A 15,811-nucleotide genomic window follows, 5' to 3' on the forward strand; every position below is an offset into this window, starting at 1 on the left:
TCGTTACTAACCCTCGCTTTTCGCAATTGTCAGCGTTACACGGGGTTCGTAGTAGGTTTCCTCCGTGTTGTTGGCGAAAAAAAGCAAGACACCTAGATTATGTTTGGCGAAGATAACGGGCCCGTTATGGGACAGATTAATGCGTAGACAAAGTGCGTAATGCGTAGACAATGCGTAGACATTGCGGATTTTGCAATAAATTGCGTGTGCAACTGCTCCGGAGCATCACGAATGTGTTTTACGAGCAGAGCAATATTTTTGCCACCGAGATCAAATTTAGTGAACATTGGCAGATATGTGTGCGAAGTTATAAGCGCGTGGATCAAATACAGCTATTGCAAAAAAGAAGAAGAAATCCTTTAGCAAGTGCTGGAAAGCGTTATATGGTCATTTTATGCTGTCTTTCAGTATCCCTAGCAACTTTCTGTGACACCAAGATTATATTTCGTGAAAATAAGGGGAATGTTATGGGATTATGTGTATGCGAAATTCGAAGTTTTTGAATTAATGGCGGCCTTTGCAATAAATTATGTATTCAAGTACTCCGCACCGCTGTGCTGCCTACAGCAATTATAAAGTCGCTAACCGGCTTCACTTTGGAAGTCAGCTGTGACGCTAGACCAAATGGACGAGCGCCCACTCAGGAAAATTAAAATGGAGGCGAAATGAAAAAAACGCTTGTGTACTGTGCATTAACTGGATGCACGTTAAAGAAACCCAGGTAGTCAAAATTTACCCCGAGTCCCGCACTACGGCGTGCATCATAATCGGATTGCTGTAATGACATGTATAAGACCCCAGAATATAATTTTTAATTAATGCGCACACAATGCACGGTTACACGAGCGTTCTTGCATTTCGTCGCCATCGAAATGCGGCCGCCCAGGCCGAGATCGAACCGATGACCTCGAGCTCAGCAGCGCAATGCCATAGCCGCTTGGCTACCGCGCCGGGCGCACCGTGAAAAGTGCACTTTCAAAGCGTTGCACCATTACCAGATCCAATACACAGCGAGATGCAAACTAACAGGAGTGTTTCGTGTACGTATACGAAGCAGTGGAATCCGCACGTGATCGTTACTTTCGATTGCCATGCACCGCCGGATTAGCAGTGGACAAAGAACGAGGCTGTTGGTTGCCATTCTTGTTGGTCTTGGGTTGACTGCTTTACTGCTCGTAGTTAATGAAAAGCAGTGTAACGGAGGCTCCGCTTCCAACATTGACAAATTCTCGCGGTGGGCCGCCTGTGCAGGCGGGTCTTAAAGAGCTGGAAGACCAGATTATTTCCAGTTTGGTAACAATAAACCGCAAGTAAGGAAAGTCCGGTCATGACCACGTTGCCCCAAAGGGGACAGCTGCATAAATGGTTATACGGAACGACAGCTCCAATCGAGACAGAGACCAGATTCAGACAAACAAGTACCTCTTTGGCAATTCTAGGAGCACGAGAATAACATAAACCAGTTCGTGTTCATTTCTTCTTCTTGGACTTCGGTTCTTCGCCAAAAGAGTTAACAATAAGGCACGTCGGTTTTCGCCGCACACAGTTCAGTCAATGACACGACCGCGAGCACACAAAACTTGACATCTACTCGATGCCCCGCTTCTGCCGTACAACGGATCACTGTACCACGGGCAGAATGGCTTTAGGTGTAAGCCATTCACCACGAGGCACTTGGAAGGTGTGAATTAGACCTACACTTGTGGCTTTGTTGCTATTATAGCCTGAAGCATTATTTAATTGCCTTTTCAAAGCTGAACCTATTGCACGTAACTCTTGTGTCGGTTGGCATGAAAACAATTTGTCTTGCCACCGGCGCACGCTTAGCGATCGCGGTGCGCAAAATTCTGCACTGTGAAAGTTCGCATGCAGCTGCAAAGACAGCTCAAGAAGCTCGGAAGACATTCATGCCTTATTTTGATATTGTCAACTTTTGGTGGTTCTTCCAACTTCTCTCGCAATCCAGATTGTCGCTCTCTTTACTAACCTGCACCATGAAATTAGTACAAGAAATTTGTCAAAGTATCATTCTGCTTCCAGGAGCAATTTACAGCTCCGTATATCGACCACGTGCCTAAAGAACGTAAAGCGTCTGGCCACACCGTGCAAGCTTGGACGGGGTCTGGATGGACGGGGGAGGGCTGTTTCCGAAATTGTTATGCGACTTTGTACGTTTCTTGTCGTTACTCCCGCTGCTCCTTAGAGATCGAAAAACAGCCACCGCTTTTACCGGCAGGTGATAGTGTTGTTCGTTCGGACTCTACGTACGTGGCATCGCCAATCGAATTCATGACTAGAACCACGCCTGCGAGCATGGAGCAACATGTTCTCAGTTTCCTCCCAGCCTGGGACCCTGTTTGTCGAAGCCGACCTGCGGTGAAGTTATAGATGAATCAATGTGTACTGAACGAGAACGTCCTAAACACTTGAGATCAACAGAGCACCTACAAAACACCTTTCTGTACCGCACATTCGGTTTTGTTAGCCGACGCGCACAGTCACTGTAGGCCGCAGAATCACCGTGGCACCCGGTTCAGGCGCTCTGGTTTCTCATGTGGCTTCCAACGGTCAGCACTATTTCTGGGTTAGGAACAGTGCCCCGTCTCTGTAGCTCTTCGTAGGTGGGCAGAACGGCCGCGTCGGGCGGGGCCGACGAGTCCACCTGGACACTAGGCCTCGCAGGCGGCGCTCGGCTGGGCCTTGGTGGAACCGGAGGTCTGCTAGGCTCGGGAAGCGTCTGTTGAGGTGCAGGGAGCCCGGGCCCCGTTCCACCTCCGCCACTGCCCGGGACAGGGGCGCGCAGGGTTGGCAGCTCGCAGCCAGAGTTTGTCCAGTCCAGGGACGGATACTTGATGGCCTCGTCGTAGGGAGGCGGCAGCTCATTGCGAGGCGTCGCCAACACGAACGGCCGCTCGCGGCCATCTCGGGAGGTAGCCGCGGGTAGGGTAGCCGTTCCCTCGCACTGCGTCGAGAAAAGAATAAAGAAAAAGACCGTTACCGAAGCATTTTGCTCGTGTCAGCCGTTTTACTGAGAATTTAACAAACGCCCTATCTTCCCTATCGGTGCACTATCTACTATGTACGAGGGCGAATCAGAAAGTGTTTGCTCCTGTTTTTTTGTTTTTTTTTGCCAAATTACGGCTGTAAATGCTAAGTCAACATATCCATTCCCAGCGGTAGACCTTCCTTGGACCGGACCGGCCTTATCAAAGCCCCCTTTACGCCTTATCTGCCGGTAGCTCCGCAGCACGGCGCTGCTGTCAGTTGTTGATGATGACGGTTGTGCTACACGCGTCCACGGCGTACGAACAACGAAATGTGATGGAGCAAGGGACGAAAACCCATCGAAACCCACAATGAAGTGCAGCCCATGTATGGGGAAAAGTGTCTCGCCTTGAGAAGTGTGAGGTGGTGGTGGTGTCGTGAGTTCACAAAAGGCCGTGAACACTTGTATGGCAATAGAGAATTTTAGTGCGTCCGGTATTCCGGCAAGCGCGGGTGGTTTCCCGGATGAGCGGGGGCGTAAACGTGAGCGGCAATATTGGCGGCGCCAGTTGGTGGTGAAAAGTTCAACCACATAAACACAGAGCCAATTACTATATTCTTCTTTGCACGGGTGTAAATTTTCGACCACGGCGTAAACGTGTTCACAATTACGCCGCTCCCGAAAATTTGCACCAGGTGGGAAGTAGAATACATTAGGTTATTGCAATTTTAGCTCTGTGTTTGTGTGGTTTAGGTCTACACCACCAGGCGGCTGCACAACTCGGGCCGCTCACGTTTACGCCCCCTACAATCCGGCAATCCGCCCAAACCACCCCCGTTTGCCGGAATAGCGCACATGCTAAAAGTATCTAATGAGCGTTCGAGGAGGCCGCGTCCGTCGCTGATTGACAACAAGGGCATCTCAAATTTAGTGCTGCGATGGGACAAATGTCTGAACCGATGTGGGGACCATGTGGAAAAGTAGTGTAATGTACGTATAATAGTGCGTATATTTGTGATTACACGCATGTGTATTATTTTGGTTGATAAAAAATGGGGGCAAAGACCTTCTGATTCGCCCTCTTTTAAGACGAGCTTTACTACTCATCTACATCTGTTGGTTATTGTTTCCGTTAAGTGTGAGCAAGGAATTTCGCAAGGTACAACGCGCACTTACCCATTGTCATCGAGGGGCCTTTTCCTGGAGTTAAAAGGTTCCCCGTATTTTATGGATTCTTTTATTTATTTTCATTTGTTTATTTATTGACCTCCGTCATTGAACCTAGCCATTAGGCGCAGACATTTCATTCTCTGGCACTGCAAGGCACTTAGCCTTGAATCGCTGTTCATCCGTTAGCCGTCAAAGAAAGCGCAACCACAGCAGTTTACGTAACATCTACATATAGCATCACATTCCAGAGACAATAGCTCACGTACTTTGCGAGTGCCCTCAATATGCGGCCGAGCGAAGTATAGCGTTGACTGCTTGGACTGCCGCCCCTTTTTGGAAGAAAAGATTTTAGGTGCATGGAGAAGAGTTGACCATGCCCAACGCACCGTAAAGTCACTCGTGGACTTTCTACGTGAGACTGGCTTAGATGATCGCCTCTAGAACCCGTGAGGCATGCAGACAATGCGAAATGTGCTTGCGCAAGAACGTTTTATGTGGACAAGATTACTCCTGAGTGTATTGTCTCTACAGCGTGCACCCGCATATTGGACAACGTGTGTATATATAGTAGCGCATTGTATACCATAATCACCTGCCACCTACCTTTCCTTGTATCTCCCACTTCCTCTTGCCCTCCATCCAGGTCGACCTCTCCTACTTTCTCTTCATTAAAATCTACTCCTCATCTACATAGCAAACTGTGTACTTTTGATTCAAACTCATGTGATATGCAGTATCGATGTGCGATTCTCTCTGTACATACGCATTTATCACAGCGGTAATCAGCATTGCTACTATAGAGATTTTCTGTTTTTACCTATGTATGCTCCGTACTTTGCTGAAGAGAGCGTGCACCCTGACAGAAACAGCATGCTTCGAGGGCACAGTTCTCCTTTCTTTATATTGAGCAAGTATATATATATATATATATATATATATATATATATATATATATATATATATATATATATATATATATATATATATATATATATATATATATATATAATATGCAATATGTGACAACATGGGACAAGGCGTCTCGAGGATGTGGACACAGCTGCGTGTGCAGCTGTGTGCAGCTGTGTCCACATCCGTACTCACGCACCACGATCCCGCATTTGAGCGCGATCGTGGTGCCGTATGTGTGGTACACGTTTTCTGTAGTAGACGCACTGAAGCAAGTAGTGTGTGTGTTGCAATCCGAAGCGATATATCGAACATTCCATGTGAGTACCGGTGTGTGTGTGTTTGAAATTGGCGTCGCCAACGTGGTGGACGGGACGAAGTTCTAGCGACAGATACGATTGGGGCTGAACCATGTGATTGAGCTGGGTGTTTCCTCCGTAACTTCGTGGTTGGACCGAGTAGCTCGTATTAGCTGGTCATTTTCGCTTCCACGCGTGCAAGTAAGTGTGATGCGAACGACGAGTTCCATGACAGCCCGCTATGACAAGCCATAAGCATTCTTTTTTTCAATTTAAATCGATAATAGAGCAAGGAATATATGATTTCACATGACGGCTGTCCTACGCCTGTCGCCAGCGTTTTCGGAGCACATAGCACGAAGTCTATCTCGTCTGGCGTGACGCTCAATTTACCGCGGAACGTCGCGTGCCAGGCATGTCCCGCTTCCATTCCGCCCAACGAGGCCTCGAGACATCTCGAGCTAATAAATTCTTCCTATCGAGAGTGTATACCTTCGACTCGCCTCTTTTCCACCTCCCCTACGCGCAGGCCTCTGTGTCCTCATTCTATTTCTTTTGCCTCTCTCTCTCTCTCTCTCTCTCTCTCTCTCTCTCTCTCTCTCTCTCTCGTGTTCGAGGTGAGTGCTCGACGGCGCCCCCGGGCGCTGCGCTTCACGCGAGCGACGTGCAGACGTCGCGCGCAAAGTCGCGTGACACTGGCACGCACAGCCTTCGGTGAAAGTGGCTGCTCCCCGGCGGCGCCGGAACGAGTCGGCGCCCGCTGCAAATCGGCGTCCTTGAACCAGTCCCTCGGATTGCTATGGATTTGTGTACGCGCTGGCCGTAGCCCGTAGCACGCACGCAACGCATGCATGGCGCACGCGTCCGTCGCCCGTCAGCTAGCCCCAAAATTAATTAAAAATTAAATTGTGGAGTTTTACGTGCCAAGACCACTTTCTGATCTTGAGGCACGCCGTAGTGGAGGACTCCGGAAATTTCGACCACCTGGGGTTCTTCAACGTGCACCTAAATCTAAGTACACGGGTGTTTTCGCATTTCGCCCCCATCGGAATGCGGCCGCCGTGGCCGGGATTCGATCCCGTGACCGTTAGCCCCAAAAGCTTCGAGCATAGATTTTCCTACGGCTCGGAGTGAAAATCGATGCATCGCGAGCGTGTTTTCAGTCTTTGTCAAAAGATTGAAGGTACACTGAAGAGAAAGACTATATCAGCATAGATCGATAAGTTTTCATAGAATAACTCTAATTGATTCCGCGGTGATGATTAGTAGGAGAAAATGGTCGAAGATTCATTTTTTGAATTTTGCGTCGAAACCCCTCGGCCGGTACGTCGGCGTGTCATCATGGATTTCAAATTATTTCTGTATATTTGGGCCGCTGTGCATCAGCAAAAGTTCTTGAAATTTTCTAATACCAGTCTTTGGCTTCTTTAGGATACAACGAATTCAATTTTACCGATAAAAATTTAACTACAGGCACGAGCAGACGCCGCCGAAATCCACGACGTCAGTCGGGCTAGTACGGAAACTTCAAGGCGGCGTCGCCACCAGTCTTTAACGTTCTTGAGTCTTTTCTGGCTTAACCAATCGTCAAGTGTGATTTCTTTTGTATCGTAGAAAGGTGATTTACTAACACAACTCAAATACTTCTTTTCTTTTTATTTTAATGTCGCTTTAAAGCCACTTCGCTAGTGACCGTACTGCAAGTCGTCAAGAAGCGCATACTTGGATTTTGTATAACTTTATATATAGTTGACCCAAACATGTGCGGCTGTCCATCAAGCGTACTACGATCGGTTCACGTTGCTAGTGCCTTCCTTCCTTCCTCCCTTTCCTTTCTTTCCATTTCTTAAGGCCCCTCACCAGACCGCATAGCAACTTTTGTTTGTACGCTGGGAGTTGTTACATGCCCTCGAAGAAGTGTTCTACCGCAAGAATTTTTTCAAATTAGTTCATTAATAGCAGGGACAGAAATATTTGAAGTGACGCGGACCCATGATTTCAGGAGGCGAGCGTCACCGCCAACATAGACACTCTCTCCATTGCCCCGTCTCGCCTCCGCAAGCGAAATTCCTTCCCTGCGTTCCCCGATACCGGAGCCGGAAGATAGCGTGACGAATACGTCACGGGCCCCGCATTCTTTTTCACTCTCTCGCGTTTTTGCTGAAAACGTGGCGCACTTCCGGCGACGGTCTCGCGAGCGAGCTGTTGCGGTTGCCTCGTTTCGCGCAGCGAACGATTTTGCGCGCTCTGCACGAGCACCTAATTATAACCTAATTATAACCTAATTATAACCTAATAACCTAATTTCGTTCTCTGCGCGCGCGACTGCATGACGTGGGGACAAGCAGACGAAACGAAAGTACATCTCTTTTGCTACGGTATGAAGCAAAACAAATACACGTAGACATTCCGTTTATATGTTTTATTATTGTCGATTACTTCTCTAAACTTTAATTTGTCTGCCGAAGCAACAGATTAAACAAATAATCCACGTTTCCTTGAAAAATTCTGTCACTATGAGTGACGCTACAGCACTGCCACGTACGTGTACGCGCGCTTGCGCGATAGACGTCGACTCTCCGGCTGAAAGCGCGGCGCCCGCGAGGGGAAGGGCAAACGGCGTTTGAGTTGAAATTTAAGTTACTTCTGCGGCGCGTAGGGATGTAATACTTCGCATACACAATCGTTAGCAAGCATTGTATGCACCGCGCTTGTCAGCTCAAGATGTCCCGATCTTCTGAAGGGCCCTTTAACCCGCCTTGCCCCTGTGTATGGGGTAGCAAACCGGACGCGCGCATTTGTTGACCAACCCGCCTTTCCTTCCTTTGCAACTCCTGCTCCTTGTTTGATGCATACCGTTACAGGTTGAACGGAGCAGCGCGTCCAGACCATCACTCTGCAAAACTTCATGTAGCGCCAGCTGCCGACCGATCTCGTCACTCGCGGAGAGCGGCTTCGAAAGTTTTGAAAGACTGTCCATATCAGTCTGGGATTTTTTACCTCCGTGTATTCTGTAGCAAGCCAGTATCGTGCGGAAGTGTATACGTGAGTGAGCACGCACTTAACAAGCGTTCTCGCCGACTGGCTTTCATAATCTACCGCAGCGAGATGACAGCGAAGAGTGTTAGGCATATCGCTTCGAATTATTTAATATTCAGCCCCGAGGTCGAAGGCCACGCCGTAGTTACTGCTTCCCGTACAGTTGTAGATTCACGGCGCTAAGCAGACGGCAGTAAACAAGGAAACTTTCATTTCCTCGTCGAATAGGCAACCTTCGCATGCCAAACGAGTCACGTATATATGCGCGCGGCGAAAACATATATCTTTTGGCAACGCCGCGTTTAAATTAAGAACGAGGGTTTACTGGTCGGCTGTCGGGTTACCTTGCATTAGATTTTACCGTTGGCACACGACTTTCGCAGTTGGCCTGTCTTAGCTGGTTAACACACGTGCCGCAGCAACCTTCGTTTCCTGCGGCACGTATGATTCCCAAAACGAGTTACGATAAAACGTCTTCGCAGCAGTCACGGGCGGACTCCCGGTATCCTCAAAAGAGTGGAATGGGGAGAGGTAGAGAGGAGGGTGTTTGCCCTCTTTCTTGCTGATATTCCGGGGGAAGGCAAGGAGCCGTAAAGGGAGTAGTGCTAATTATCACTTTCCCCCTCCTCTCTCTGTGGATCCACCAGTGGCAGCGGTAAGCGTTAAGGATCTTTTCTTTTTTTTCTTATTTTTCCTGAGCTGATGAATAGCTGCCCGCCCAATACACGAAGCGTTGATCTGCCCATGGTTATAGCCGCTTTCGTTGTGGAATGCTGACTCATCTGCGCTAACTGCCACATACCAGTTCTTGCTCTTCCTCCTGTTGCTACTACTACTACTACTACTACTACTACTACTACTACTACTACTACTACTACTACTACTGCTACTACTTTTACTACTACTACTACTACTACTACTACTACTACTACTACTACTACTACTACTACTACTACTACTACTTCTGCTGCTACTTCTCGTGCTTCTGCCACAAGCACCACTACAGCTTGCATAGTGATAACGTCGTTGAAGTGCTACCATGGACGGCCGGGTAGTGCGTGTTGGGCTGGAAACCACGGCCTCTGCAAAAGGCCGTGGTCCTCTCTCTGTGGATCCACCAGTGGCAGCGGTAAGCGTTAAGGATCTTTTCTTTTTTTTCTTATTTTTCCTGAGCTGATGAATAGCTGCCCGCCCAATACACGAAGCGTTGATCTGCCCATGGTTATAGCCGCTTTCGTTGTAGAATGCTGACTCATCTGCGCTAACTGCCACATACCAGTTCTTGCTCTTCCTCCTGTTGCTACTACTACTACTACTACTACTACTACTACTACTACTACTACTACTACTACTACTACTGCTACTACTACTACTGCTACTACTACTACTACTTTTACTACTACTACTACTACTACTACTACTACTACTACTACTACTACTACTACTACTACTACTACTACTTCTGCTGCTACTTCTCGTGCTTCTGCCACAAGCACCACTACAGCTTGCATAGTGATAACGTCGTTGAAGTGCTACCATGGACGGCCGGGTAGTGCGTGTTGGGCTGAAAACCACGGCCTCTGCAAAAGGCCGTACATTGTTGCCTGCCACAGCCAGGCTCTGCGATGGCACAGGTACCAAGCAGTCAGTCCAGCAGCGAGAACACATAGCAAGCAGTCGAGCTCGGAAAATACACCTAGCTACATAACAGGAAACCAATAATTTGGTTTAGTCCCACAATGAAAAATATAATACTATAAAAGTGCCGGTATGCTGGCCCGGGTGACCACTCTTTTGGGGAAGTCACTCCACAAACGAACTATGGATAAACTTTTACCTAGTCGCTCTGCTGTATATACCGTAAATAGTTGCCTTCTTTTACTCTATCCTCTCTCGCTCTCCTTTTACTACAATACTTCAATCTGCTGACCGGCACTTAGGCGCAAGCAGTAATTTCCTGTGCTTCCTTTTCCTTTATTTTATTTATCTTAATAAACAACCAGCTACTATACTTTCTACTAAATCTGTAAGAGTTTGGCGCATACACAGTTAAGTTAGCTAGCCAGTATAAGAATGCAAAAAGAAAAATGGCCCGACGAAACCAATCCGTCACTGTGATAGAATCGCGGCAGTCGCATTCCGAACGGGGCGGAAAGCAAAATCGAAAAGTGACCCCGAAAAGTGACGCCAAGGTGGCGATAGGCCTGATGGCGTCACCATTCGCTTCTGAGTCCCTTGCACAGCAAGCCGCCCCTCAGGAGATATCTAACGCCTGTTTCTTCGCGATGCAAATCACAAGTACGTGCAGAGCCTACAAGGGGACCTTTACCGCCACCGCCTCGTCTAAGCAGATTTTAATCTGACCCTCACTGCGGCGCTCAGTGCATGGCATGACGGCAATTCGACAGTGGCACGGGCTGGCGACTGCACGCCGCAGTGTTGGCATTGCTCGGTCCTCCAGCGATCGCTGTGTTTGCAGGTTGGCGCATTACGCTCAACCTTTCCGCAAAACTGAATGGGCGTATAAGGGCACTTTCCCTTTCTCTATTGCCTTTCTGACGGTCGCTGCGTATTGCCTTTCTGACGAGCGACGGTCGCTGCGTTGAGGTCGTCGGTTCGTGGCGGAAGCGGCAGTAGTACATAGCAGCGTTGCGTCTGTATAGCAAGGAGAGATTTCGAAAAGCAAAGGCCTTGCAATTCGCTGGACGCGGAAGTGGCCTGAGCCAGCTACAATTGTGATCAAAAAAAGGAAGGAGGAAAAAGCTACACGAGGAAAACAAAGCAGAATGGAGAAACTAACAGACGAAGTGAAAGAGATGTGCAGCAAGGCAATACAATGGCCTATTTGGTTGCTTGCCATTTTGCTTAAAAAGGTAGAACTAACGACCAAGGAAGAGCGTGGACGCGAAGATATTAGAAGCCTTCCACGTGATGTTAGAAGCCTTCCTTCACTCAAGCGCCCTGAACAAGAAATACAAGTGTCCGTCTAACCGATAGATGCGTGCGCAGAATTAATAAATTTTGTTTCCATATGTTGTTTGTACACTAATTTGGGCCCAGTGCATTGCGCAGTTAATACTCTGCGTTTTCCACTCTTTCTCTCTCTCTCTCTCTCTCTCTCTCTCTCTCTGCCGGCGTGCACGCGTGCGTGACTGCAAAATTCGCAGTTACTTTTCCCATCTTTAAATGCACTTTATTGTATCAAGTTATTTGCTAATATTTCAAAGAATCAGATCACAAGACATTTGCGGCAAAGGTGCCAACATTGCAATTCAAATTGCGCCTTCGTGCTTATGCACCCTACCTAACAGCTGTATAAACAATGTGCATCGGGGAAATTACTGTAACGGGCGAGGAAGCGTACTCACTCTATAAACAAGTGAAAGAAGCTAAATAAAGCTTCCACGGCTGCGTGTGCATCACGAAGGGATGTTTCTTCAAGCAGTACAATTACCTTTTGTATTTTCGTTATGAAATTTGAAGGTAGAATTTTATTATTACCGAATGTATTTCACATTCAACTAAATGTGACTGTCCAGTGCAACAAAATTGTCTAAGGGTCCACCTGTAGCAGGTAAGAGTGAATACGTTCAGCAGGAAGCTTTAAATTAAGAATAGCCAGAATTAGTACCAGAACCAAGGTACCACGCACACAAATCGAAATATCTGTAGGCCAAATGTCGCGTACAGAATCTGCAGCACAAATAAAATAATAAAATAATACACTTGCAATATGAATAATTCTAAGAATGCGCGTGCAAATACAGAGCATAGAAACAAATAGAACTTATACATACAAATTAGAACATCGCGCCTGTACCCAGCGTGCAACTTTAAAAGTAATAACTACCAAACCCATAATAATGGGCATAAATGAACAAAGAGGAACAATACCCACAGTGCAACTTAGAATGAAAGTAATAATTAAAATTACGTTATTTTTACACCGGGCGTAGATAGCTAAACGGGATGGGAAAGTCAGGGAGATTAACCGCATGAGATTCTAGTTTGCTACCCTGCCTTGGGGGAAGGGTCAGGGGAAATGAAAGACGGAAAAGACAGCGGAGAGAAAAAGCAAACTAACGAAGAAAAAAAGAACATGTAGGGAAGGTCGCGAACGTCCATGCTAACTACAGTCTCTCCAATAGGCCAATCGAACGTAAAAATTTCAAGAGTGCCTTCACTTTCTTGTGGTGTGACGACTATATAGGTCGGCGTTCCAGGACTGTCTGCTCCGACAACGGCCGGCCGTCAAGGTGCGCCAGTGCGGTCGAGAGTGACAGATAACGCTATAATACGATGCTGAGCGCACTACCCTAAATGGTCTGTTGTCATTTGCGTCAACCGCGCAGTAGACACAAAAAAAAAAGGGGGGGGGGGGGGGCAAGCGAAAAGAAACGAAGAATTGTAGAGGCTGCAGTTTTACGGCAGACAACTTCCGCTTTGGCTTTGCCAGATAGTTCTTCATGGGAGGCCAGCAAGTGTTTGCAAAACAAGACGCAATAAGAAGTTTTCTTTCTCTCTCTCTTTTCAGCCGTAACCAAAAGCGGTACGGAAAAGAGAGACGCACTTCAGATAAGCACCTTGAGTGAAAGGGTTCCAAGGCAAAAAGGTCGAGCTAGTGGTTACGTAGGACACACACACAAAAAAAAAAAGAAGGGAAGATACGCAGTACGAGCGAGGGAGAGGGAAAGGCAATTATCGGGACACGGAAATGACAGACATACAGAAGGCAGTGGGGCAGCAGGAAAACGGAGGCCACCGTGCCAGGCGGGACGGAAGAGAAAGGGCAAAGAAACACTCAGTCGCACTCCGCTCACCGTGACCAGCGACGGGTTGGCGAAGGCCTCGGCCGCCTGGCGCCGCTGGCGTCGTATCTGGTCCCGCGCCCGCTTGAGGATGTACACACGCCACAGGATTACCACCATCCAGAAGAGCAGGTTCAGCACCAACACCACGATCAGGATCCTGCCGACGCAAGGGTAAGGAAATGTTCTCGCTGATTCACCACGCACGCCGCAGCGCCGGCCGCGCAGACCGTGTACTCACGTGTCCTTACAGCCTACGCGTCATTAGCTTATCAGGCACACGTATCTGTGCGAGGAGGTCGCAACCCTGCCGTCTGAGACTCTCCCTCCTGTTCAAGGGCACTAGGCCTGCCGGCGCTATGCGCAAGGTGCTACGAAAGAAGGACCGGGCTCGCATAACGCCGAGAAATTGTTTCTTGGCGTCTGCCTGCTGGTGATCTCGTTCGATCGCTATCGTGACTTGCTGGCGTTTGTCTTCGAGCCACTTTTTGGAGTCCAAGCCTAGAGCTCTATTCTGAGCGTTGTTGAGTTTCGTCACGTTCGTTTCTTTTAGCCAGTAAGAGGATGTGATCTGCATTAGAAGTGTTTCGTATAACCAATACGAGAGCGACTTCATAACGGGGCGTGACCTGATGAAGCCACGTAACGTGCATTGGTGTTGCGCAACATAGCGCGTTTATCCTAAGCAACGCACAACCAATTCTGACTGCCCCCCGGGCTGAGCTCGAGGGCGCGGGATCTAAGCCCGCGGCCGCGGCGGCCGAATTTCGATGAGTGCGAAAGACAAAAACGCCCGTGTGCCGTGCACTTCAAGAACCCCAGGTGATCAAAAACAATCCGGAGTCTCCCACTAAGGCTCAAAATATGAACCTCTGTCTGCTTGTCTTCGCAAAGCCAATTCGTAAGAAGTGGCGCTGTGACATAAAAACAGCGGCAGGGAACCGTGACAGCGAACTGGATGACGACGATTATCAAAGCGCCGACCACGGGGAACATGTTTACAACGCATTTCAGACTGCGCGTAAAACAAACGGCGTCGGCGCGTCTCGGTCACATTTCGCAATGCCTAGATGACGTAATCGCGGAAGGAAGGTGTTCCGTTTGCAGCCTGTGTAAAAAAGTTTCGAAGCCACCTAGCCCATGACAGGAGTTTTCCTTCGGCCTGTGTAAAACGTATACGACAGTGCGACAGTGCAGTACTGTTGTTAGCCGGGATTTTTGGTAGGACGATATAATGCAGCAAACAGCGCAAGAATGGGGCAAAATATTAAGGGAACAGACAACACTGGCGCTGAAGATATAGGCAGAGAAAAACATTGCAAAAGCAACATCAATAAATAAATAAATACGCACAAAACGAATACGTCACGGACTAGGGGTTTCTGAATGAGCACGGGGAGGAGGGGGAGGGGTAATCATGTATAGATATGCCATCTCTTTGTCAAGTAGTTGCATGGATGTCGCGTTGACGCAAGAAGGGACGCGCTTGACGATCATGGAGGCCTCGATGATCTCGCGTGTCCGATGATCGGCGCGCCTCTCGATGATGGCGATCGACTTCCTCCATATATAGTTTTGGCCTGCACCCGCGCGACTGGCACTGCGAGGCTGCAGGTTGCTGCCGTACTTCTGTTTCACATTGTTGACATGCTCCCGTGGGCGATCGTTGAGGCAACGCCCGGTCAGCCTCCGCGTATAGATCGGCCGCAGCTCAGTGGGATCTCATAAACGACCTCCGCGATGCATCTGGTGAGGGGCGCCTTATGCTCATTTTCACTTGCTGTGTTCAGAGACGGTCGTCCTTGGTTGACCCTCCTTGCCCGTCGCCTTCTTCAACCTTCCTTCAGCAACCATGGAAGTCTTGCTGGCTGCAGATCACGAGTGCTGCTTGTACCAAACGCCAAGTTCAGCTCTCGCGTACGTCACAATTATTGCTGAAGCGACAAGATACTTCAGGAAGGATTGATAGGGGGGTACACGCCTATTGGGTACAACTCAGGTCTTCCTTCCTTTATCTAATTTTTCGACTATAGTCGCACTCGCGTAAAATTTGTTTCACTGCGGAGCCGTCAGTGAAAACAGGTGTAAGTACTCGCGCAGTATCAAGTCACAAATAGAGAGTAGTCTTATCGAAATTCTTTGGAAATGTATTCTGTGCGTGCTTGTGCCGGCCGCACATCAAATGTGCAAACTTCAAATATTTACGCAAATGTGTAAATGTATATCGCAGTTGTGCAAACTACAAATATATACGCGGAGAACCTAAATAGTGCAAAAACCTTTAGGTGAACTGCGCCTGGGTCATTAGAGACTTTTAGCTTGTCCGCTATTCCGGCAAACCGAGGCGGTTTGGGCGGATTACCGGACGTGAGTGGCCGGAGCGGTGCAGCCGCCTGGTGTTGTAGAGCTCAATCAAACAAACACAAAGCTAAAATTGCAGTAACCTACTTTATTCTGCTTCGCTGCTGGTGCAAATTTTCGGCAGCGGCGTAATTGTGTTCACAATTATGCCGATGTCGAGAGCTTACACCCCAGGTAAGAAGAATATAGTAATTGGTCCTGTGTTTAGGTGGTTGAGCTTTTCACCACCAGCTGGTGCC

The 15,811-nt window shown here is 48.3% G+C and overlaps 1 protein-coding gene across 1 annotated transcript in view; it reads right to left on the reverse strand.

Annotated features, from left to right (window-relative positions):
• Nucleotides 1–1,405: 1,405 nt before the first annotated feature.
• The window catches only part of LOC126531286 (uncharacterized), an 87,617-nt gene continuing 73,211 nt past the window's right edge, over nucleotides 1,406–15,811 (reverse strand). Inside the window, exons 3-5 of the mRNA XM_055070526.2 lie at nucleotides 13,224–13,371; nucleotides 9,442–10,023; nucleotides 1,406–2,962 (exon numbers count right to left, since the gene is read on the reverse strand). Of these exons, the coding sequence (XP_054926501.2) occupies nucleotides 2,534–2,962; nucleotides 9,442–10,023; nucleotides 13,224–13,331 (1,119 nt within the window). The 5' untranslated portion in view covers nucleotides 13,332–13,371 and the 3' untranslated portion in view covers nucleotides 1,406–2,533. The remainder of the gene's footprint in view (nucleotides 2,963–9,441; nucleotides 10,024–13,223; nucleotides 13,372–15,811) is intronic.

This window comes from Dermacentor andersoni, chromosome 5 (genome assembly GCF_023375885.2).
Source record: "Dermacentor andersoni chromosome 5, qqDerAnde1_hic_scaffold, whole genome shotgun sequence".
In the NCBI taxonomy this organism is placed as follows: Eukaryota; Metazoa; Arthropoda; class Arachnida; order Ixodida; family Ixodidae; genus Dermacentor; species Dermacentor andersoni.